A 22197-nucleotide genomic window follows, 5' to 3' on the forward strand; every position below is an offset into this window, starting at 1 on the left:
GATATTTTGGGCAGTGTTGCCTACAGCCAGCCTGGGTCGGGGTGATCCCGTCTCATTAGCTGAAAACTCATGAATCTCACGGACCAGGCAATGTGTAGGCAGTGGCAGTGTAAGGGAAGGATCTGGCAGTGGTTGCCCCTTCTGAGCTCTGCGGTAGTAGGGCAGTCAGGTACAGGAATAACAAAACCCTTCAAAAGGCAGAAGGATCCAAATAATGAAGGATCCTAGTGGGCCAGACTTTGCTCCAGTATCAGTTAAAAGATATGTTAGACCTGGCTTGTGGTTTACACTGCTGGAGGGTGACACCATGAAAAGATCTGGGATGTGAGCTGAGGTTGAGGAGCAATACTGGCAGTGCTACCTGGGCAAACCCCAGTGTGCTTCACCTACAGTGATGCTTTCCAGGGAGTTTTCAGCTCTGTGAAATTTGGCTGGACCAAAGACTATTTGGGAAACCCTTATGGCTGTGGAAAGAAACCCCCGTTATGCAGCGCAGCATCCTTGTTTGGGGAATAGCTTGTTTGCAGGGTGTGTGCGCTGAACCAATGCTGAGAGATGGCAATGGAGAGACAACCAGCTGCACTGTCCCATCTGGCCACTGAAACTCCCTGCTGAGGGAGGCAGAACTCTGGCCTTATACGGAATGAGAATTTCAACAAGGCTTCAGCCCTAGTCCTGTGTCTTGGAGCTGCCCATGGCACGTGCTGTCCATAGCTGCAGGAAGGACAGCTTTTGATGGTGGTGGTCTATTCCAATAAGCAAGTCTGTGTGTCTGTGCCCCAGGACCTCTTGATGGTTCTTTTTTCACAGTGACAGAGACAGTTTGGGCTTTTTTCCCACGTGGTCTTCTGAAAGAGGCCAGCTGTTCTGCAGATTGCTAGATGACCTCCTGTTTGGTGATGGTGGGTTGTGGGATGGAGGTGGGCTGTTTCGTCACTGTTGCAATGGCTCCAGGCAGTAGCTTGTATTGCTCTGGCCCTGAGCCCGCAGGTGGAGATGGTTGTGGAGTCTCTGGAGTAGCTATAGAGAGATAAACAAGATTAGAAGGGCAGCACGGACTTCAAAGCACTGGGATCTACTCCTCACTCATGTGAGGTTCAGGTATAAGCATGACAAAGGCTCTCTAGCAAAACCATGGCTTCTAGTGGCTTGTGTATTTGCTGCAAGGCAGCCCTAACACACAGACCCCCACAAAGTCCTCCCAGGTAGATGTCCTAATGACCTGCTCTGGCCATTTGTTTGATCGGTTGAGGTTGTCCCATCCCCAGATTCTCAGGTGGTGACCCCACATTGTGAATCTGATTTTCCTGTGTTTTTGCAGAGGGCAAAATGATGTATTTTTGAACTATTCAGGGGAAGAGGAACCTTTCCACTGATTCCAGTAGGCACTGGATGGAACCATTAGTTCCTAAATTTAGGACTAAGAAAAAGTTACAGTCTGACAGGGAACATCTTGTTGAATCAGTTAATCTTGCCTAACCTGATCTGACTCACTTCTCTATTTGTCTTTCCATCCTTTCTGCATAGGAATTTCTCACACACTCRTTATCAGAGACTGTCTTGCATGGAAATTTCCTTGCAAGGTAGAAACTACCTCCATAGGAACACTGGAAGGCTCATAGTTTCTCCCGAGAGCTATAAGTCACTCTGGTGATACTCACACATCTGGCCGTTGTGCATCTGAGGTGGCATTGTGTTGGCCACAATGACATTTGTTCCCAGGTTCTCCTGGATCAGATGAGGGTGCAAAGGGTGGTGAGCATGCGGTGTTTCACTTGATGACCCTAAAACCATGCATATAACATTGCCATGATGGCAGAAGGAGACAGTTCAGAGGGGCATAGACCAAAATGTCAAAGCCTCTCCAGTAACTGTGCATGAACTGCTTGTATGTTTGTTTGGAGCACACCCTTCCCATCTTCCATGGACATTTTGGGCTCAGTTCTCCTGCCTGCCTCCTGTGTTTCCTCTTACAGAGCATTATGTTCTTCTCCTCCTGAGTTACATCACACAAAGAATAGCACAGTGGCAACTTCTCATTTTGTTTTGTCCCACTGGATGCTCCCAGTAGAAAATCTGGGCATTCTTTCAACCAAACCTTTCAGGGCCTTTTATTCTGATGGCCTCTTCTGACACAGAGGAGAGTTAATGGAACAGCTGGATGGTAGGTGTTTGGGAGTTKCACAGGAAAACTCAGCTACGAGCTGAGGGCTGGAAATGCCTCTCCATAACAGGGGCTGACCTGCACACAGTCTGGGACTCTGCCTTACTCAGCTCTGTAGTGGCAGCAATGGAGGGTCCTAAGGGGATGGTGATTGGGAGAAATTGGGGATTGGGGAGCACTGAAAAGCATCTCACCTCCCTGTACTCAAGTACTCACCTCCCAGCAGCATCTCCTGCAACAGGTTGTCTATCTTAGCCATCCCGAAGAGCTTGACAAATTGGATCTGCTCTATCATCTGCCAGGTAATGCTCTGCAGCACGGGCAACAGCAGCAGCAGCTCCCCGAAGCGGCCCCGTGAGTCATACTGCCGGTCATTGATGTAGTCCTCCAGGCTAACCTGCACCTGGTACCGCATCCGCTTGATCTTGGAGGGGTCACTCAGTCCTTTGGCATCTGAAATAATCCACAGAGCAAACTATCCAGGCTGCTTCCCTAGGAACTGCCCTTCAGTAACAGCATGAGCTCTAGGCTCAGGTTGAGGTATGCTCTCTCTTATTCTCTATATGTTGCTACAGACATTTTTCCTCCTCTTAGCCTTTCTCCTCTCTATCTAAGAACAGTTTTGCCCAGAGAGGAGACCAGGTAGCATTTACATAACTCAGCATCAGCCAGTATAACCCAGTCTAGTCCCCCTTGATGGTGACCATCACCTACTACAAGCTGGAGCATACCTGGGTCAAAGAAGATGATGGCTTTCAAGCAGGCATACTCATTATCATCTATCTGTAGCTCCTGGAACGGAAGGACCAGCTCATCCAGGATGCGGATGGCCACGCGGCTCACCTCCACGAGTTCAGGGCAGTTCCGTGGGATGATGTGGTCATTTCCTTTAGATAAGCAGTACAGAGACCATCACCCTGTCATTGCCCAAGACTTACTAAGAGTGGCAAGGGCTTCAAAAGTTTCTTACCCCAGAAAACCAATGTTGAGATGATTTGGGGTTGGGGTACTAGCTGGGTCCCAGGAAGTTCTCACTTCTGCCCATTCCCTAGCACTGCCCACCAGAAGTGCTGATCTGTGTTGGCAGAACAGCCTCTCGTTATTTAATCACAGGGCTGACAGTAGTCACTCAAGCGAGGAGAAGATGACTGAGGAGTGAGAGCCTCTTTCTCAGGTACAGCACGGTCTGCTCACACAAACCTGGCAGGGCAGCATGGATGTTCATAGTCCCCCAGCTTTACCTGAGCAGCCATGACCTTGATGTGAAGTGAGCCAAGCCCAGATACCCACTAAGGTGGTGCTAGGCTTTCTAAAATACAGATGTTCAAGCCACTATTCTGCAAAAAGGATGCCACCCTCTCCTCCAACACCTGAGAGGGATGCTTAGTAGAAGTAGATTGGTGGAGAGCAGAAGTGCACTCTTTACCTAGCAGCAGGACATCCTTGAACACCATGGACCTCTTGGCAGCACCCAGTAACAGATGTTCCCCTGCATGTGCTCGCAGCAGTGCCACCTGCAAGGACAGGGACAAGTTATTTGTGTGGTGGCAGCAGAGAGACAGAGAGAAGGCTGCAATTTCATGTGAACAGGAGAGAAATCCCAGAACTTCTGTGTGGCACTTAGGGTTGTGGGGTGAGATCCTCTCTCCAGTTAAATGACCAAAGTCAGAGGAAGAAGCCAAAATATGATTTATTCATTTGTATAAACAACTCTAGATTCAGCAAAACCAGCAGATGTGAGATCTATAGGGCTCTAACTCAGCCTGCATGCATCTTGCCCCTCTCTAAGGGCTACCTAGAAGCTCTACCACACTCCCCTGTGCTGTGTTAAATGGCCCAGGACTGGAGGCCAAGGCCTCCTGAAGCATCTATGCGAAGGGAYGCTGCATCTTTCACTTTGTATTGTGGGAGCGAGGAGGATGGTTGCATGGATTGGGGACCCATGTCCCATTGGAAGGTGGGCACCTTCTGGTCATTTGTTCCCTCATTGATAATGGACATTCAGGCCGGGGAAGCCAGAGGGATGTTTTTCTACACTGACGTTAATGATTGAAGTGTTTCATTTTACACCCCTCAGTGGTTCCTGAGAATGTTCTGAATCTTTTGCCCTCCTTCGGTTAAAAATTTCAAAGATTTAGGCAGAAACAGAAGTTAACGATTGGACAGCCTGACATGGAGGCTTCTTAATGTCCAGCCAGGAACCTCTGCTGAAGAAAACAATTATTAAACATTAATGGAAAGATTCTGAAAAGCATGTCCTGATGGGAATAGTCCCATTTTCCAGTGCATTATCTATCAGCATCAGACATCCAAGAGAAGTCTTATCCTGCCAGAAATGTCAGGAGAATGCCTCCTCCATGAAGCAGAGCTGATTAGAAAAGATGCTAATGTCTGAGAGAGATTTTTTTTTCAGCTAGAGTAAAAGAGTTATGCAAAATAAACAGAGTGGAGGTCCTTGCAAAAAGACTACACATACGTGATGGTGGGGAACCTTTATCTATATGCCAAAATCCAGCCTCTCTGTATCACTATCCAAACATGGGTGGATGTGTTAACTGAGGCTGGTCATGATTACCAAAGCTACACAAAACTGAGCTTTCCCATCTGGTGAAGATTTGAGAAGGCTGGAAAAAGTGGAGCTCCCTAGGGAAAGCAAAACTCTCATGTAGAGACTTCCTGCTTAATGCAAATTCAGGAAAATCTCTATTTGGAGCCACCATTTTTTTTCAATACAATTCACTTGTTTGAGTCCAGTTAAAATATATTGCTTTAACAAAGCAAAACCATTCATTTGATATTTGTTCTCTCAGTGATTAACCTCAGATACATCACTCTATTGTGAACTAGAATGAATATAAAAGTTGTAAATGAACAAAGTAGAAGTTTAACCTTGAAATGAGATGGCTTTGCCCCACCAAAGCAAGTACTTTGACATTTAGGTGCAGAGGAAAAACAAGGTGTTGAATATGACCTTTCCTTTAAAAACATTGGCAGAGATGATTCATTCTCAGGCAACATTTTAATAGCAATGTAACAGTATTTCCCAACATTAATTGTTCCCACTAGACATGTCTTGACCAGCTCTCATGCCCCTTGGGCAGCTGGCTTGCACATATTTCTGTTCATCCCTGCTTCCTGACATTTCTGTCCTCCTTCCTGCACTCCCGTGAGTATCTGTTGTCTCTGTTCTCACACGCTATCCTTCGAAAGCATGGATGTCATTAATTACATACATTTTATGCAGTGCAGTCTTTCCTCTCAAACCCTTTGGGACAGCTTGGGAACTGCTCATCCTGGGGGATGGTTATTCCTAGCAGAAGCCCTGTTTCAGTTGAGAAGAGGCCACGGAGCAAGCTCTGAGTGGCCTCTCCCCTGTGGGAATGAAGGGTTTACGCAATCTCTTCCCTAGGTTTTGCTTTCTTCTTTCAAAAATTTTTCATCARCACAATTGTAAAATGAGCTCATGTGCAAATTTCTGTGGTTTTCTGGAGTTATTAACCAGGTTTACTGCCTCTGTTCCAGGTGGCAGAAGGATCCAATGGCATATGTAGAGCTGCCCCAAGCCTTCTCTGGGCTGCAGCCTGTTTGCTGGGTAAATATAATTTGTCATTGGATTCCATTTTGTTTTCCATAAATTTTTGAGTTGTATTTGCCTTAGGAGTTTAGCAAATTGCTTATAGTTGTAAAGATGTTAACACTTTCACACATTGGAAAAGAGAGAAAAGTGCTCTTTGGGGCTGCTAAAAAACCCTGAATTCCACAGGGCTCTGTGCTGCAGGGTAGTAACTCAGGATCTCAGGGTTAGGATTTAGGGTGGCAAGGGAAAGTTGATCAGGGGATACTCTCACTTGCTACGTATCATTTTTTCTTCATGATGCAAACGTCAACAGGGCTGGAGACTGATCCTAGCTGAAGAGGACGCAATCTGGTTTTGTAACCGAACATCAGATAGACTGGAAATTCCTTCCTACGCATGACARGTTCTGTGCTGGCCGCTGTCAGAAGTGAACTGCTTGCCCTGGCCCTTGGGAGCCACCCAMGTGCTGTTCAAGCCTGTGCACACATCATGTCCTACAACATCTGCAGCAGACTCTGCAACTTAGACTTAAAGAGGAGACAGCACCTTGTGTCTCTTTGGGGCTTCCTGAGGTCCCACAGTACCATCTTATAGGGGAATTCAAATCCACAGTGTTTATCTTGGTGGAGGAATCAGCAGATGTCATTTTAGTAATTTGTTTTAAATGCAAATATGTTTCTATTTTTTAACTCTTCAGAGAGATTTTCTTATTGCCTTGGGATCTCAAACGTAAATGTTAGTAAAATAATGTTTATCTTGAATAATTCCACACTAGGAGAATGGATACAAACATATCCCCAGCACAAACCAGAAAGAAATACAGACAGGTAGCTTTGTTTTTAAGTCTTGAGCAGGCCTTACACTAAGTGATTTTTCCTAATAAGTCTAAGCATTTTTATAGCATCTCAGATTTTCAAAGTGCTGCACAAACTGCAACAAATCAACAAATAATTGACCAATAGATCCATGCAAAATGCACACCTGATTATGTATCTAATTTGAGCTCACTGTTATCATGACTGTGCTCATCGACTGATTGACTGCACAGGCAAGTGGCCCTTGCTGGCATTGTGTGCACGCCATTCCCCAGCCAGCTCCAGCAGTCACGATAACAGAGCAAACAGTGCCCATTTTCTTTGAAGCTGCTGGCTGTTTTGCTGTCATTTGGCTCCCCACTGTCTTTGCTGGGGAAGAGGGTAGATCACGAGGACTCGCCTGGTCATCCAGGGGCAGCTCACAGAAGGCAGGGATGTATTTGGCCCACTCCACCAGCACCAGCAGCTGCTGCTTCATGGATTCGCACACATCCGAGATGTTGGCAATCTTCTTCCCTCGGATGTCTCCATTCATCACAGGAACTGGGGATGATATCTGCAGGGAGGGAAGAGACTTTTCAGGTTTTGGAGCCGCAGAGAGACCAGGAGCAAGAAAATCCCCAGGTTGAGGAAGGTCCATGGGATGTGGGGTGATGCACTGATCCAGCACTGAGACAATTACTTTTTACTGTTGCATATCCAGGCCCCCCTAAAACACGTGGCCCAGCACAGCACATTTCAAGTAGAGATCAGCTCAGGATCTGTAAATATGAAATACTTCAGAGCGGAGACTGTGGATCACCTAGGTAAGATACTGTGCCTTGAATAGTCTGGAAAGCACGGAAGAAATACTTCTAAGGCCAAGATGAATTTCCACTGAAATATCCACTGTGCTCATTCAAGATCTAGCAGGGGACAAAGGGGATCATAAAACAATGAGGGAAAGACTTTCCCTTTTGCTGTCCTGCTGTCCCCAGTAGCAAGGACATGTCCAGTCCACCTGGTCACATGACAAGGCAGAGACCTGCTCCCCCTTCCAGAGCTGGTGCTTGGCCAGAACCGCTTTGCTTTGCTTTTAACATAAGACATRTAGGCTGTATTTCTCCTCTTGTCTCAGTTAGTAGGCGCATGAGAAGTCTCTAATGAAAACAGTTCTCCAGGTCTCAGGTTGGTCTCTGTGAGATTAGCACTAGGTCATTAATATTTGACAAATGCCAAAGAAATACTTTAAAGAAAACAACCCCTTTCCCCAGTATTTCAGCCTTTTTTGCAAAACTGCATATGTGCAAACATGCTGACAGCAACACAGGTCACTTCTTTTGCATGGAGAATATTTATGATTGCAAAGGCAAATAGGGCCATTTCATTTGCAAGGGATAAGTCTGACAACTCTGTGGATATTACAAGTCAGTGGTTACATGAGCTGGAAGAAACATCCCCCCAAAACAAGGTACCCAACTTCACACCCAGTTCTCATGCATAGCTGCTCATCCAGCTCATCTAAAAGTTTGCCCTTAGTCACTACTTTGTCCTCATGCTTCTGTGACCAATTAACTCAACCCTATCGCTGCCCTCCRCCTGCCCTCTCTGCTCTTGAACAACATCAGCTCTTCCTGGCCTATTCCTGCCAGCAATTTCAGCTTGGACCCTGCCAGCCTTCTAAAGGAAATGGAGTTCAGATGCCACCTGCATTTCTTTTCAGGTTGCATTACTTGGAAATTTTCCAGCTCTGGAGCTATTGTTGAATAAATAAGATTGTAAAAATCTCACCATGTATTACTCTAATCAGAGAGCCCGGAAGGCTTAGCAAATAAATAAAGACCTCTGAGTGAGTGACCTGAGATCTCGGAGAAAGCAACTCCTCAGCAGTATCTTGTTCTAATTAGCCAGGCACATAAAAGTTACCGATTAGTGTGCTGGAGCCTGTCTTGTCTAATGAGTCTGTCTGTTCTCTGCAGGAGGGCAACAGCTTCTCTGGATTTGTTCATGATTGTGGTTTTTATCAGTATTTTATCTTTGCTCAAGCCTTATATATGATGCTGCTGCAAGACTCAGAGTCCCAGAAATGTCCTTCGCGTGTAGTTCTGATGACTTGAGGCCCTGTTGTCTCACCTCACTGGGAACAGCACCGTTACTATTTTTAGACTATATAAACATATTAGGACCTATGCAGGACAAGGTGAGGCATGGGATGAGACAGGATATGCTACTGGCATAAAGGCTTGGCCCTTTGTCTTCTTGGCAYCCACGGGGCTTGGCACTTCCCCTTGTCAAGGAACTGAACCTTAAAGCCTGACCCTGGGCTCCAGCGTGGAGCCCAGAGCACCAGCACGTCCTGTCCCAGAGCATCTTCAGGGAAACATGACTCCTGAAGCAAGGAAGAATGCAGACTGCCAACCTGAATCCACCTTTGTTTTAACTAGAACAGGAAGTGCTGCTCTCCCTGGCTCCCACGAAGGATGGTAGTTCCTGCCTCCTGCCTCATCGTTGTTCTTCCACAGAAACCTGCCAGYGGCATGTGCTCTCTGTCCTGTCCGGGGTCCAGACTTCCTGCACCTTAGCGATCCCTCCATGTCCTGCAGCCTACATCACTTGCGTACACCAGTTTTGGAGGAGAACCATAAACCTGGAGCTCTCCATGCTCTTTCTGGGAAATTTCTGTGGCAGCTCGCTCCCTAGCGACTGTCTTGGCTGCACTCATCTCCCTGGGCTGCCCTAAATCGCTCCTATTTGAGCAGGAGTTTGAAGATCCCATTGACCCGGCTTAGGTGGAGGGTGGTAGTTGTGGGTGATGGTGCCTTCTGAGCAGAGACAGAGGCTGGAAGTGACAACACAGGGTTCCTGCTGTGCTGCTGCTAGCACCTGCCTAACCCATCCCAATGATCTGGAGAACTCCATTTCTTTATAACAAGTTTGTACCCCCAAAAAATCAATCCACTGTCTCTATCTGGGCAGTGCAAAACTGACACACAGCATGTCTTGAGACACAGCCCTGGCATGGGAATGTAGCCCARTCTGCAGGGGTGTCACCTCCAAAAAAAGAAGGAAGGATGAGGGAGCAGCAATAGGATCTAATGGTCACAGGCTGAGCTGCCAGGACTGACTCCCCAAGTCAGCCCTGCTCTCCCTTTCAGCTGATCTGTACCTCAGCCTGGATGTGTCCTTCCCTCTGTTGTGTGTGTCCCCTCACCTCTCTCCTAGGCTTCAAGCAGCCRTGAGTTCTCAGGAGGAGGATTTGGAACAAGGTGAGGAAAATGATCTGGCTGGGAAGATCAGTCCAGAAATAAGGAGCAGGATGGAATAATTTGTAATAATACCTATCAGAAGAGATGAAGGGAAACTGAAGCAGTAGGATGGCAGGATAGAGATGACTCTAAGAGATGCCTAGCTCTGAATGACGACCTTCCTTGCACAGCAGTAATAATGACCTGAACTAAGCACACATGTCTGCGCAATAAAAAACTGGCCACATTTTGGATTCAGGCTGCCTGGCAGGGGAGGAAACTGTGTGAGTTCCTTTCTGAACAGACACACCAGGAGAAAAATCTCAATGTTCCCCTCTTTGGAGTCTGCTCTCTCCATTCTTCCCAGACATTCCCAATTTAACATATATTGTTTGCAGCATTCAGGTTCCTAAATCGAGGTCCTCTTTTCAAGKGAACATTCTAGGAAATGAGTTTCCTTGCTGTGTGTTTGTGCAAATGGCAAATTTTAAGCAAACACTGGAGCAAACGTTTGCATAAAGCAAGCATGAAACTAATTCCTCATGAAATTGTTCAGGAAGCCAGAATCTGAGTTACGAACAGCTAGTGGGAGCAGAGACCGCTTGTGCAAGGCCAGCCCCCTGGCTGGCATAAACAGATGCAGCTCCTTGGATTTCTTCTACCCTGTTTTATGCCAGCAGGCACTCCAGCTTTCATGTGTCTCATCAAAGCATCTGAGCACACTGCATTACATACAACTCAGTTCCAGACCAGAGAGCATTAAAGGAATGGTTTCAGGTAACAAATGCCTTTGAAAAAATAGTGTTGAGTTGGCAGACAAGTTACTTAGAAAAGAAGTGGTGATTTGAAGACTCAGCTATTAAATGCTCACTTGGACCCACTGGCCACACAATGCCTGATGTTTTTGCATTAGCCAAAGAGGAAAGGAGCAGTACCTGTTGTGCTAGGACTTCTGCTTGCAACAAGACGTTGATGGAAGGCAAGCTACTGTCTTCATAACTTGATCTTCGGGTGCTGATTCGGTCTCGTTCGTTTTGTACAGCTGCAAGAGAGAATTCTGGCTCAGCGGCAGCTTATTCATGGAAATACACATCAAAACCTCTCGCACTCTTTTGGCATTCCCTTTCACAGTGCCTTGGATCACTTAGCTGCAGTTTGACAGCTCCCCTGCCTGACAAGGCAAGGGTGCAGCTATGCCTAGTTTGTGATGTGATGCCTGGGAGACCTGACTGCATTTGGTAGCTTTGTTTTCACATTCACTTTATTAGGCTTTCCCGAAACTGAATTATTTCAAAATCCAAGTGCTTGGCTCAAAGCCTGTAGAGAAATTTCATTTCAAAGGATCTAGCGCTAGAATTTTTGATTGCAGTTTCTTAAGGGAATCTCTGAAATTGTGGCTATGCTTACCACCTGAACTGTGTGTGAAATCAGGCAGTCTACATGCCTATTTTGCCTATTTTGTCTGTCCATGTGATTTTTGTGAGCTGCATTTGGAAGCTCTTGTTTCTCGTGCACCCAGAAAGGGTAAGTTCAAAACTTTTCTTTAAGCATGGATGAGGAAGGAAATGCAAAACAGATACTACATACCTATTCAGAGGAATTGAGCTTTTTCATACCTCATCCTACAGAGTGTTCCAGGACAGGGATGAGCCCAACATGCCTCCCTACTTGGTTGATTCTTGAGAAGGGACTGGGCTTTGAGTCTGAGMCGGCAAGAGCCAAAGCAGAAGCAGTAACGCTGAGGAGGATTCCTCCCTCCCTCACAAGGCTGTGGCCTAGCCACAACTCACCGCAGGCAAACCAGTCACCTAAAGCCGTCTGCTCAAATACAGTATTGATTGATGGCAGGGAAAATAGAACAGTCTCTGCCTTAGGCTGGTGGCTCTCTGAATTGATACGTTCTCAATGTATAAATCCGCCTGATAAAAAGCAATAATGAGGCTGGGCCAGAAGAAAAGCCCTGCAGTCAGCGGCTGTAAATAGGAGCTCTCAAGGTTATGCTGCTTGTTATCAGTAGCAGGCCCCGAGTTCAGTCACGCCATGATGTTTTCCAAATGTTTGCTCAGTATTAGCTGGTCATGCACCTAATGTAACTTCTATTGAATATTAACAGACAGCAGCAAAGCACTGGGCATGGGATGAGCGGGCTCTGCGGGGAGAGGAGGATTCCTATGTTCTTCAGGAAAAGTCAAGCCAAGTTCCTTGCAATATCTCGTCCCTTTTAAAAGGAGAGAAATGCTCCTGCTCAGAGGCGTTCTCACAGGTCAGTATGTCAGTTAAAGCAGCCAAGGTATGGGGTGGTGCTTCCCTGTTGTCTTGAAGGATCCCTTTTCTCCTAAGTTTCTCTTCAAGGGGGTATGAACTGGGGGGAATGTGGGGTTTAGTTTTTCAACATCAAACAACAGGGCCAAACACCTCCCTGATGTTCCTTTGCCAACATCAGCAGGGATGAGATGTCTGTGAGGTGCACTGACAGCTCCTCGGGGCTACTCCTAGAAGGGCATTGGTCCCCTCATCAGCAGGGCCACCAACAGCCCAAGGTTTCCTCACCACTACAAGTACTCTGGAGCACTGAGCAGGACTGAACCAGGCCCATCATGTATGGGTCATGGGGACTGGAAAGATTGCAGAGGCAGAGATGTGTGGAAGTTTGTRGGGTGAACCTGGGAAGGTGGATATGTCCATTTGGGCTTAAATAGCCAAAATGCTCCACTTTGCTCTGGGTCCTTTCTGCTGTTGCCAGTGCATTGGATAAAACTAAGCTCTCTACAGAGGACCAGTAAGAGCCTATATACAAATTAGGAAAAAAAAAAAAAAAAAGAGAAGCAAAATAACAGTTGGACCCTTTGCTGGAGTGTCCTGTCTAGGTGCAGATTTCACAGTGACTGTGGGGAACAAGCACTTAGAGCAATTCTCTCAAAGAGTTTCCAAAATGTCCAGACCATCTCTGAAGCTTCTGCTTCTCACTGACATTGTGATTTGTTCCCAAATGGCTCAGATGGCCTGGCTACCTGAGAGCCTGTGTGTGAGCCAGTGTGAGGGCAAGTGAGCAAAGAGCACCAGTGGAGCTATCGGTGTGATCTGTATGTACTAAAGTGAGCAGGTCTGGGACACRAGAGTGCCTCTGTGGCTCTTGCATAGGTATGTCTTTGCTGGTATTTTGACGGATGCCCTGAGAAGGAGCCCTGAAATTGAATGTGCTGGCCATATGGACAACAAAGCTCAGGAGCCCCAAGGAACTCTGACTCTGAGGGCACATGGGACCCCTATGCCTTGCCTGGAGGCTTAATCAGCCATTAGTATGCTGGCTGTTTGTGAGACCTTTGTATGGATGGGAGCTGTGCAGGTGAGCATCTGCAGGGTTCATGACTGCAGACCCAGCCTCTCCCTAAAACCTCCTCTGATGGGTGATCTGGATCTTTGCACTTGAGAGCCCTGTGGAGGGAAGATGAGGCTCAGCTGGCTGAGCAAGCATCTCCACAAATGGCAGGGACTAGCCTTCAGCGGCATAGRCATCCTCAAACATATGGCCAACATGGCTGCTGCTAAAGAAGCAGTACAGGGAAGCCACACCATGACCCACCTTCCTTCTTCATTCCTGCTCGGAAGCACTTCTTAAGCCTGCAGTATCGGCACTGGTTTCTTTTGTCTTTGTCTACCACACACTGCCTGTTAAACCTAGGAAGAAACAGAAGTGTGAGGAGCAGCAAGACTGCGCCGAAAACCAGGACATTTCAGAGTCGCACACTTCAAGACATGCTTAGAGGAGATTCCTAGAGGCTCAGTGCTAGAAAGGAGCCCCAGTGAGTGCCATGTCCACACTTACTTTAATCTGAGTTTCCTCCTTTGCTTACAGTGTCCCATGACTAACAGAATAATGCCTGACATAATGGTTRTTTTCTGTTAACATTTCTGTTATTGCCAGTGGAAACTCTAGCTAAATTTCCTRTTTAGCACTGAAAATCTCCTCTGACTTAGCCCTGGATGTATAATGAAGACAGAATAGAGCTGACAGTAGCATGCAGGAGCTCAAGATGGAGCAACACAGCCCAGTGCCCCAGTGTGTGCCAGGAGGTCAGAGTCACTTTCTTACACTCCACTAGAAGTTAAATCCTAGCTAGAGTGGAGGAAGAATGTATTTATTCTGTAAAAAAAAAGGGTTGTTCTGAAGCTAATAAGGTTAAGAAGTGGATTTAAGTCCCCTCGCGCCCCTCCAGAGCTGTGTCTGGGATACAGACAGGTTGCTTCTGACCTGACCGGTTTCGCTGGTGCGCAAGTAGCTTCTCAAGTGCTGGACTTCAGGGAGGAGATGGGATGCAACCACCTTCTTCCTCCACACTTCTATGACTAAATCCATCAAACCCAGGGAGGGACAAATATGGATCTTCCTTGTGTGTAGCTCTTGCACATAGCAAAAGTCTGGTAGCTGTTCGCAGCATGAATTTCACTTGCAAATTTGTATGATCCTACTCTATTTTACTGCTGATTGATCAAGCTTGGAAACTAAAGACATAGGCGTACAGAGCCCAGGCTGCTGTGAAGGGGAAGGGCATCCAGCCACGCAGGCTCGGGTAGCTTYGAAAAGGCTTGTTTCTACAGTTCTTTTTAAAGTCCCATTGCCTTGCTTGTTGGTGATGTCCACCACCAATGTGCAAAGAGCACACGCTCGACCCCTAAAGAATAGAGCAAGACCACCTGGTGTCTTTTCCGAGTGACTACTTAAGGGCAATCTAGGTGTGAGAGTTGTCTCCGGTCCTTCTCAGCTGGAGGGTGAAGTTAGGACAAGGCAGTAGAGGACACAGAGGGAGGATGAAGAACCATACTGCTGCACCCTGAAGGGTTCTCCATTCAGCTCCCRGGGAGTGTTTTGTCCCTGCCACACAACTCAACCCCAGCTGTCCTTACCTACAGGAATACATGTGGTTCTTTCGAACGCTCCTTCTGAAGAAGCCTTTGCAGCCATCACAGCTGGAAGCCCCATAATGCTTCCCTGTGGCACGGTCCCCGCAGATGGCACACAGTGCGCTCACCCCCATGCTGTTGGTAGTGTTGAGGCTGGCTGCTTCTGATGGAGATGTGTCTGCTTGGGGAAGGACAYAGGAAGGAAGACAATGAAAATTAGGCCTCCAGTCAACATTTTCTAACTCAATTTCCAGTGAAAGACCTGATTTTCTGAGGAACTGGGCAGCTGCTGTCAGACTATACAGTAGAGAGGCCTGGTCATAGACTTACATAAGGAGTGGTGGGTGCTGAGAGTGTCTTAGATCATATCCCTCAAYTGAGTACATAAAAACTCTGTGTTTGCCAGGGTGAGGTCCCGACTCCAGGGACACCTTCAAACTAAATGAAAACCCCGCTGGCACTGTCACAGAGCAGAGCCAAAATTCCTTYGGGATTTGCAGATGCTTTGGGACTCAGTGGCACAGAGAAATAGCTAGTGCAGAGGTAAGCTGAGGTATTCGGGCTCAGGGTGAGCTGCTGATTTATTAGGCCGGCTTATAGGCCTCTAAGAACCCAGGACAGCCCGGACTACTCATGCAAGGAAGGACAGATCAAACTAACCCAGAAAGAAAGGATGACACTGTAAAACTGAGGAGGCTGTATGCTGCATATTTGCAAGGGTTTGTAACACCATGGCTGAGACCAATGTGCTTCAATACTGAGGAGGAGGTTGGCACTTGCAGGGCTCTTTGGGAAGGATGGGGGATTGCAGAAGTCTCTGTAGGAAAGGACATCTGAAAGGCTCAAAACCATGCAAGTTCTACACTAAAATGCCTGCAGCAAGCCAAATAGACCTCAAGGCTGAAGGGATCAGCTCTTAACTCATTTGATCTAATTGTCACCTCCCATGCACATTGTCTTGTATCAGCATGGGCACATTTCCCTTTCTCCACGGAAATCCTGGTTGCAAATAATACCCGGGACCTAAGAGGCCACAGAAACTTGGTAGGTTTTTAATACTTGAGTCTACTGGTCCCAATAACCTTCTTTAACAGACAGTAAGGGAGATCACCAGGGGTTGGGCACTGATTCTGRCCAAGACAGCAGATGCTAAAATGACATCCTCAGCCACTGCTTGTGACTCAGCCTCTGCCCCTGAGGCCAGCATTGCAAAATAAACAGCAACCTCTTTGAAGACATCTGCTCCTCATTTTGGGATGCCTTACGGTCGACTCTGAGAGTAGCAACTGACTTGGCCAGGTACACAAACTCCCAGTCTCCCCAGCCCCTCATGCCATCTCCCTCATGTCCCTCTCTGATTTGGCAGGGATGTGGTTAACTCTTGCCCCTGGAGGGCCACAGCTGCTTCCACTTGGTGCCTAGCTCCCCCAGCCAGCAGAAACTGGGCTGCAAAGGGTGCTGGACCCTATAAAAGGCTGGCCCTAAGGAGGTGTGTGCTGGTTGCTGGAGCTGGGCTGCTGTGGGAGGTCAAGGTGGTGCTGCTGCAGGAAGCTGGACAAGTGGGGCCCTTTAGTGAGGTTTGAAGCTCAGCCTGGGGGAGTTTTCTCTTGTGAGAAGATCCTGGGCATAGCAGAGTCAGGCTTTGGCAGTTTGGTTGCCCAGCTGCATGGGCAAGGCCTGTGATAGGACTGCATGGTCTTTTGCTTTTGTGTGGTGCAGATGTGTGGGCATAAGTAACCCAGGGCTGATCCTGTCCTCTTGGGAGTGAATGGTATGGTGGGACCTTGAGCAGCCCCTTCTCTGGCTCTGGCAGCAGCTTTTATTTCCCTGCCTGCTTTCAGTCTCTTGAATTCCTTGTTTTCCTCCTGGTTTTCTTTCCTGGGTTGCAGTTGCATCTCCATGTCCAGCACATGCCAGGGCTGGAGGGAGTTGTGTGTCTGTGCTGTGCTGCTGCCCAGAAAACCCTTTCCCATGCCTGAGGCTGCAAGCTCCATCCAGGCTGCTTCCCTGCTACACCAGCCCAGCATCTTGTGAGGCTGTGCAAGTGGTTTACCTCTCAGCCCTTCTCCCTCTGAGCACATCCTGAGAGCTTGGCTGGTTAAAGGCATTCTAGAAAGTTAGATTTTTAGTTTCATCTAAGCATAGAACTTGCAACTGAGAGGAGACAAGAGCTAATCTGCCCATAATCACATTAGTTGCGTATCTGTGACAGATAAATCCCTTTTAGGGGTATATTGTGTTATATGCAAATGAGCATGTAACAGGAAAAACAGGTACCTTTATCTGAAAAATGACAAAATCTTAATCTAGTAGGCCAACCAAAAATAGTGTTATTTTCTATTGGGTAACTTTCCAGTAAAATTTATTTTTTTAGTGCCAGAAATGTGGGCTTCTGGCTGCCACAGTGAAGTAGGCTTAATAAGCATCAGYTTGAAGTCAAGCTAAACAGGAAAGGAGGGGGAAAAAAAATACCCTGCTGAAAGTCTGAGAGACCACTGAGACTGCTTGTGTTTTGAGGATTATCTCTCCCCAAAAGGTCCCAAAGTGTGCCTGGAAATGGGGTGCRTCTGAGCTGTGACAGTGGCAAACTGTCCCTGCTGCGCAGCCACCTCTGGGCTGGCATCGCAGGGCCTTGCTGAGCAGTGCCAGAATGTCCTGCTGGCTGCAGCTGGGGAAAAAGGCAAAGGGAGGGATTKTGCAGGCTGAGTGCTGTTGTCTTAGCGGGAAGATGCCAAACTAGCCCTGGAGGCATGACTGACCCCTAATSTGGAGCCAGACGCATGAGGAGGAGAAGTAGTTAGCTCCTCGTAACCCAGCTGACTCATCTGCCTCCAGGGCATTCCCTATCCCACCTGAGCTAGAGTCATGTAAAACTGTGTGTCCCTCTGCCCCATGGAGGGGCTGAACTGAGGAGCCCCTCACCATGGTGGGAGCTGGGGCTGCAGGTCAACCTGAGCCCAGTGTGCACATTGGGTGGGAGGACCATGGAGAAGGAGCAAAACCTGGGCTCCTCCTTGAGGGTCTAAACCAGGATCAGCTGCTTTTGGCACCCTGCTCCTGGGGGACCTGTGCAAAGATCAGTGCTGGAAGTAAGGGAGGGGGACCAAGACCCCAAGGGAGGGCAGTGGGCAGTCAGAGCACAGTAGAGCCGCTCTGAAGCCATGGTGCCCTGTCCGTGACAGAGCAGAGCCATACGCAGGGGGCTGGGTGCTGCCGGTACAGTCCTCCCCGGGGAAGAGCTGCACCCAGGCAGCCTTTGCAGCAGCCTTGGTGAAGCTGCCAGCAGGAGGAAAGGACCCAGTGACTCACTTTGCCACGTACTAGTTTAGCTGTTAACCTCATCTTTGGCAAGGCTTTAGGGGGYTGCTTGGAGAGGAATCTCCTGTTATCTCTGAGCATCGAATCAACTGGAATCTTTGGTCCCCAAATCAATGGGACAATATTGCAAATCCTGGTAGGTTAAATGCTATTCCACCCTCCCAGARGGATCATGCCACAGCAGCACCTGGGCACCATTTGAGTCTCTTCTTTATAAAGATTTCCACCCTTGCCAGGCATAGCTTTCTGCTCTGGGGACAGCTGAACTGCAGCTTCCCCTAGGGCAGGACTTGCTTTTGAGTGCCCAGCTCCGCAGCCTTCCCGGTGAGCCATGGACTGCATTGCCGCCGAAACACTTGCCTGAYACTTGCTTTCCCTTGGAGTGCTGAGACCCATCCGCTCTCAGCTCAGGCCCTGCTCCCTCAGCTGCCGCCAGATACCCGGTGGGGAGACCYGTGATCTCCCTAGCTCCTCTGGTGTGCCCATCACCAAGACGTCTGGGCTACAGAGCAGCACCCAACCAGCTCTAACAGCGCGTCTCGCAGCCAGCTCTATCCTCTCCAGGAAAAGAGGGAACGCTCCTGGGCCGGCAGCTCCCCGGAGCCCGACGGCCGCCGCCCGAGCCCTGCCGCGGCCACCTCGGGCTCCGGCTCTTCCCACCCGCTGCGAGGGACGGAAAGGCGCGGGGGAACTCACCGTTGCCCATAGCCAGCACCTGCATGTTCTCAAACTCCAGAGTGGTATACGCCGGGTCTAGCGCCGCGCTATAATCTGCCATCTCCATGTCTATCAGGGCTTTGGAAAGGCGCATTATCATCAGCAAACACGGGCCAGATTGCACTGATTCCCTTGTCCGAGGCTATTGGCCCTTCTGCCTCCCTCTGCCTTCGCTGCGTCCCCTATCTGTTGTCTTTTATTTCAAATATTTCTCTGAAAGGATTTGCTGAGCCTCAAGGCCTATACTCCCCAGAGGGGTGGAGGCAGGAGGCAGGGGGTTAATCTTTAATCATCTCACCCATTGCCGAACGCTGCTGGGCTGTTTTTTTTTTTTTTTTTTTTCCTTTTGGTGGAGCAGCAGTGATTCTTGTTGACTGTTATTGAATCTGGAGGCGCTTTGCTGAGTTCAGCTCCCAGGCACATGCAGGGCTGCAGGAGAAGCGCCCTTGCGGCCAGGGAAACACCTTCCCGGGGCTGTTGACCTTGATGCTGAGCTCTTGTTGTTGGTCTTAATTGTAGCTGGGGTGGAAAACTTGGAAAAATCCCTGCCTGGAGAGCAACGTTGCTCTTCACTTCTGTCATCCATTCCCTTTTCCACCTTTCCTTTGCTTCACCCCCCCTCCCGATTTTCCCTTCTTTCCCTCCCTCCCACGCCTTTTCCTTTTTTCTCTCTTCCTTTTCGGAGAAGGTCACAGCCTGCATTGCAATTTACACGTTGCCATGCAAAGTAACAACACAGGACTCATTTTACTTCCCTATAAACCGCGTTTTACGGAGGCTGACTGCCCTATAAACAGATCCCGCTCTACAGCCGTGACCAAACAGCCTCCAGGGCGAGGATTTGCCTGCGAGCACCAGGCACGCAAGCGGAGGGGCGAGGGGGGACGGGCGGCCGCCGGGGCGGGCTGGCTCGGAGGGTGGCACAGCCGCCCGGGCGCCTGGTGCCGGCCAGGCAGCGCCCGTCCGGGCGCACGACCCACCACAGCTCAGAAACTCGCTGGCCAGGCTTTTAGGCTGACACGTCTTAAAATTTTCATTGGGCATTTTACAACACAGCAGAACTTTATTCTGCTGTGTGATTTCTTTTTTCTTTTACGCTTTCAGCCAGTCAGTGCTCTCTCCTGAGGTACGTGCTGACCTACAGCCCCGCGGCATCACCAGGCCTTTCTGCCACCTGGCTGAGACCTCAGATCAGGCCCTCCAGTAATACAAACAGGAGCACCCAGCATAACTGTCTGTCTTCTCCTTGCTTGCGCACCTGGGTGCTTTCTGGGCCCCCGGTTTGCCCTGGGCACTGCACTCCTCTGCATTAGAAAGGACTGAGAAGTTTCGGTACAGTTTCCATTACATGAAAACGCAAGATCAACGAGTTATCTCTGAACAGTGTCAGCTGACGTGCACGGAAGGACATGTAATTAATGACTGAGTATCAGCTCGCTCCGCATTGAAAGCATCCCCGTTATTTCGCAATCAGCACCGGCTGACTGAGTCCACGCACTGCCGTTTATGGCCCCAAACCTGGATTGAATTGGGCTTCATAGGCAAACTCCTACCAGCCAGCCCGGACCCTGCTGCCTCCTTGAGCCATCCTAGCCATGGAGACTTTGCTGTCATAACGGGACACTGAGGTCCTTGGCTCCAMAGCAGAGCCTCTGGGGAAGTGACCCTAGACACAACAATTTGCTGTTCATATTTCAGGAGTAAAAGGAAGGGCTGTTCAACCAGTCCTAGCTTCCAAAAGCTATGTTTAGTCTACATATCACTTCCAAATCGCTCTTTTTGGCCCTCAGATTGGGACCGTAAGGCAATGGATCTCCAGGTACTAAGCTGAGAAGATGGGAAAGCCCCAGGTTTCTGACTTGAGACTAGCGCTAAATTTTCCTTTGCTCTAGGGGGAGCAGTCATCTGCTCTGTGCTCCAGAAAGGCAGTCCAGACCTTGTGTGCCTGGTTGTTCTTCCCTTCAGTTTGAACTGCCCTGAGCCCAAAATTGTTTGAATGCTGTGTGCCCCAGGATGGGGATGGCAAGGTAGAGCAGAGCCCCGCAGTGGCCTCGTTCCAGGGACCTCCGTCCCAATCCCGGTCGGGCCACGGTGATCCCTTTGATTAGATAAATGCTACAGACACTAGGTCAAATATGTGCAGGATTTGCCACAGTGTCTAGTAAAATATCATAAAAGCATGGCCCTTTCTGCTCTGTTCAGCAAAACAAACCTTTTGCTTAAATAGTGTGCTRACCAAATAAGGCTGCAAAGGCAGTTTGCTCCTAGGGCAGGAAGGATTAACCATGCTAGGAATAGAAAACGGAGAGGTAGTGCATATGAGCAAGAGAGAGATAAGGTGTGGGGAAGTTTGGAGAGAATTAGATGGCTCAAGGGGGCAGGAATTGTCAATGGGACATGGAGCCTTCCGCCTGCGGGCTAATGTTGACTGTCATTTTCTCACTACCGGTGCCTATCGCTAATGTCCCCATCACAAAACTCTTGTCTCAGCATAGAGGTCGAAGACCAAAAGGGCCGAGGACACCGTGCACWTCCTTTGCCCCTGGAGATGGGCTCACTGACATGGGGGTGAGACGCCCCTGCTGGAAATGCGCTGGCTGCACTGTGGGCTCAGGTTTGCTGCAGGAGACTGAGCTCCCTGAGAAGTCCCTGAGGAATCCTTGTCCCTACGGGATGGCCCTGTCTGGTGGCTTTCTGGGATAGCTCCCAAGGGTAGTCATGGCCTATATTAGCTAATAGGGCCCTGCGGACCTATGGCTTTTTAGGAGGTAGATTTTCATGCCAGCAGCCTGTATGGATGGACAGGAGCACACTGGAAGAGTGGCCCAGGGATGGCACATCACAGCAGCCACAGGGAGGAAAAGACGCTTTGGAGGGGCTTCTGCTATGTAGCACAGGCACAGAGGTCTGCCCCAAAGAAGAGCCCTGATAAAGGAACGGCTGTTCCCAGAGCMGGTGCTCAGGGGAACTTTAGCTTGTCAACCCGTTTCCTTTCTCCTCCTTTCCCAGCTTTCCATGTCATCTACCCATCGTTTAATGCTCCTGGAGAGGGCTCTGAAGGAAACCATTGCAGTTCCAGGAAATGGAGTATCCTACTCTGAGTGTCATTTGATTTCTATCTGTTCAGCAGTAAATCCTTCTGTCTCTTTCCACACTAGCACATCATGACACTAATTCTGCCCCGTCAATAGATCTTTCTGACTGGAAAATTCATCCAAAGCAAAAGGGGATTCCCAGAAAATAAGATCTATACCTTTTAGTAAATAAGTAACAGAAATAGAGTATTTAACAAAGCATTTATGTGGGGATACTGTGAGTTACTGTGCTTGCTAGCTCTTCATGTGAAGTGGCTGAGCAAGGCTTCTTTTATGGGGATCTGCCTGCCTTTCTTGGATAGTATATCCTAGGATCATAGGATAATTTAGGCTGGAAGTTCAACCTCCTGCTAACAGCAGGGTCAGCTATAAGAATAGACCAGGA

General features: G+C 48.6%; 1 protein-coding gene across 3 annotated transcripts; it reads right to left on the minus strand.

Moving 5' to 3' along the window:
* Positions 1–877: 877 nt before the first annotated feature.
* HNF4A (hepatocyte nuclear factor 4 alpha) lies at positions 878–18817 on the minus strand. Of its 3 annotated transcripts, none has more exons than XM_085313879.1 (10): positions 18697–18817; positions 14686–14863; positions 13364–13458; positions 10716–10822; positions 6957–7112; positions 3591–3678; positions 2896–3051; positions 2381–2617; positions 1662–1784; positions 878–1020 (listed from the first exon to the last, which is right to left on the minus strand). In XM_085313879.1, exons 1-10 carry the CDS (start codon positions 18815–18817, stop codon positions 878–880), a joined length of 1404 nt encoding a protein of 467 aa, XP_085170005.1. The 3 variants fall into 3 exon arrangements, with proteins under 3 accessions (XP_085170005.1, XP_085170006.1, XP_085170004.1); XM_085313880.1 differs by having other exon boundaries at positions 14686–14860; positions 18697–18811; XM_085313878.1 differs by having other exon boundaries at positions 1647–1784; positions 14686–14860; positions 18697–18811.
* Between the last annotated feature and the right edge of the window lie 3380 nt (positions 18818–22197).

Source organism: Rhea americana, unplaced genomic scaffold (genome assembly GCF_003343005.1).
Source record: "Rhea americana isolate MKP2758 unplaced genomic scaffold, rheAme1 scaffold_4, whole genome shotgun sequence".
Taxonomy (NCBI): Eukaryota; Metazoa; Chordata; class Aves; order Rheiformes; family Rheidae; genus Rhea; species Rhea americana.

Coding starts and splice junctions, on each gene's coding strand:
- HNF4A (XM_085313878.1), bottom strand. CDS start 18,811: ATGCGCCTTTCCAAAGCCCTGATAGACATGGAGATGGCAGATTATAGC. Junction 3,052..3,590: donor CAAGGATGTCCTGCTGCTAG/GTAAAGAGTGCA, acceptor GCTTATCTAAAG/GAAATGACCACATCATCCCA. Junction 1,021..1,646: donor GATGTGTGAGTATCACCAGA/GTGACTTATAGC, acceptor ATCTCTCTATAG/CTACTCCAGAGACTCCACAA.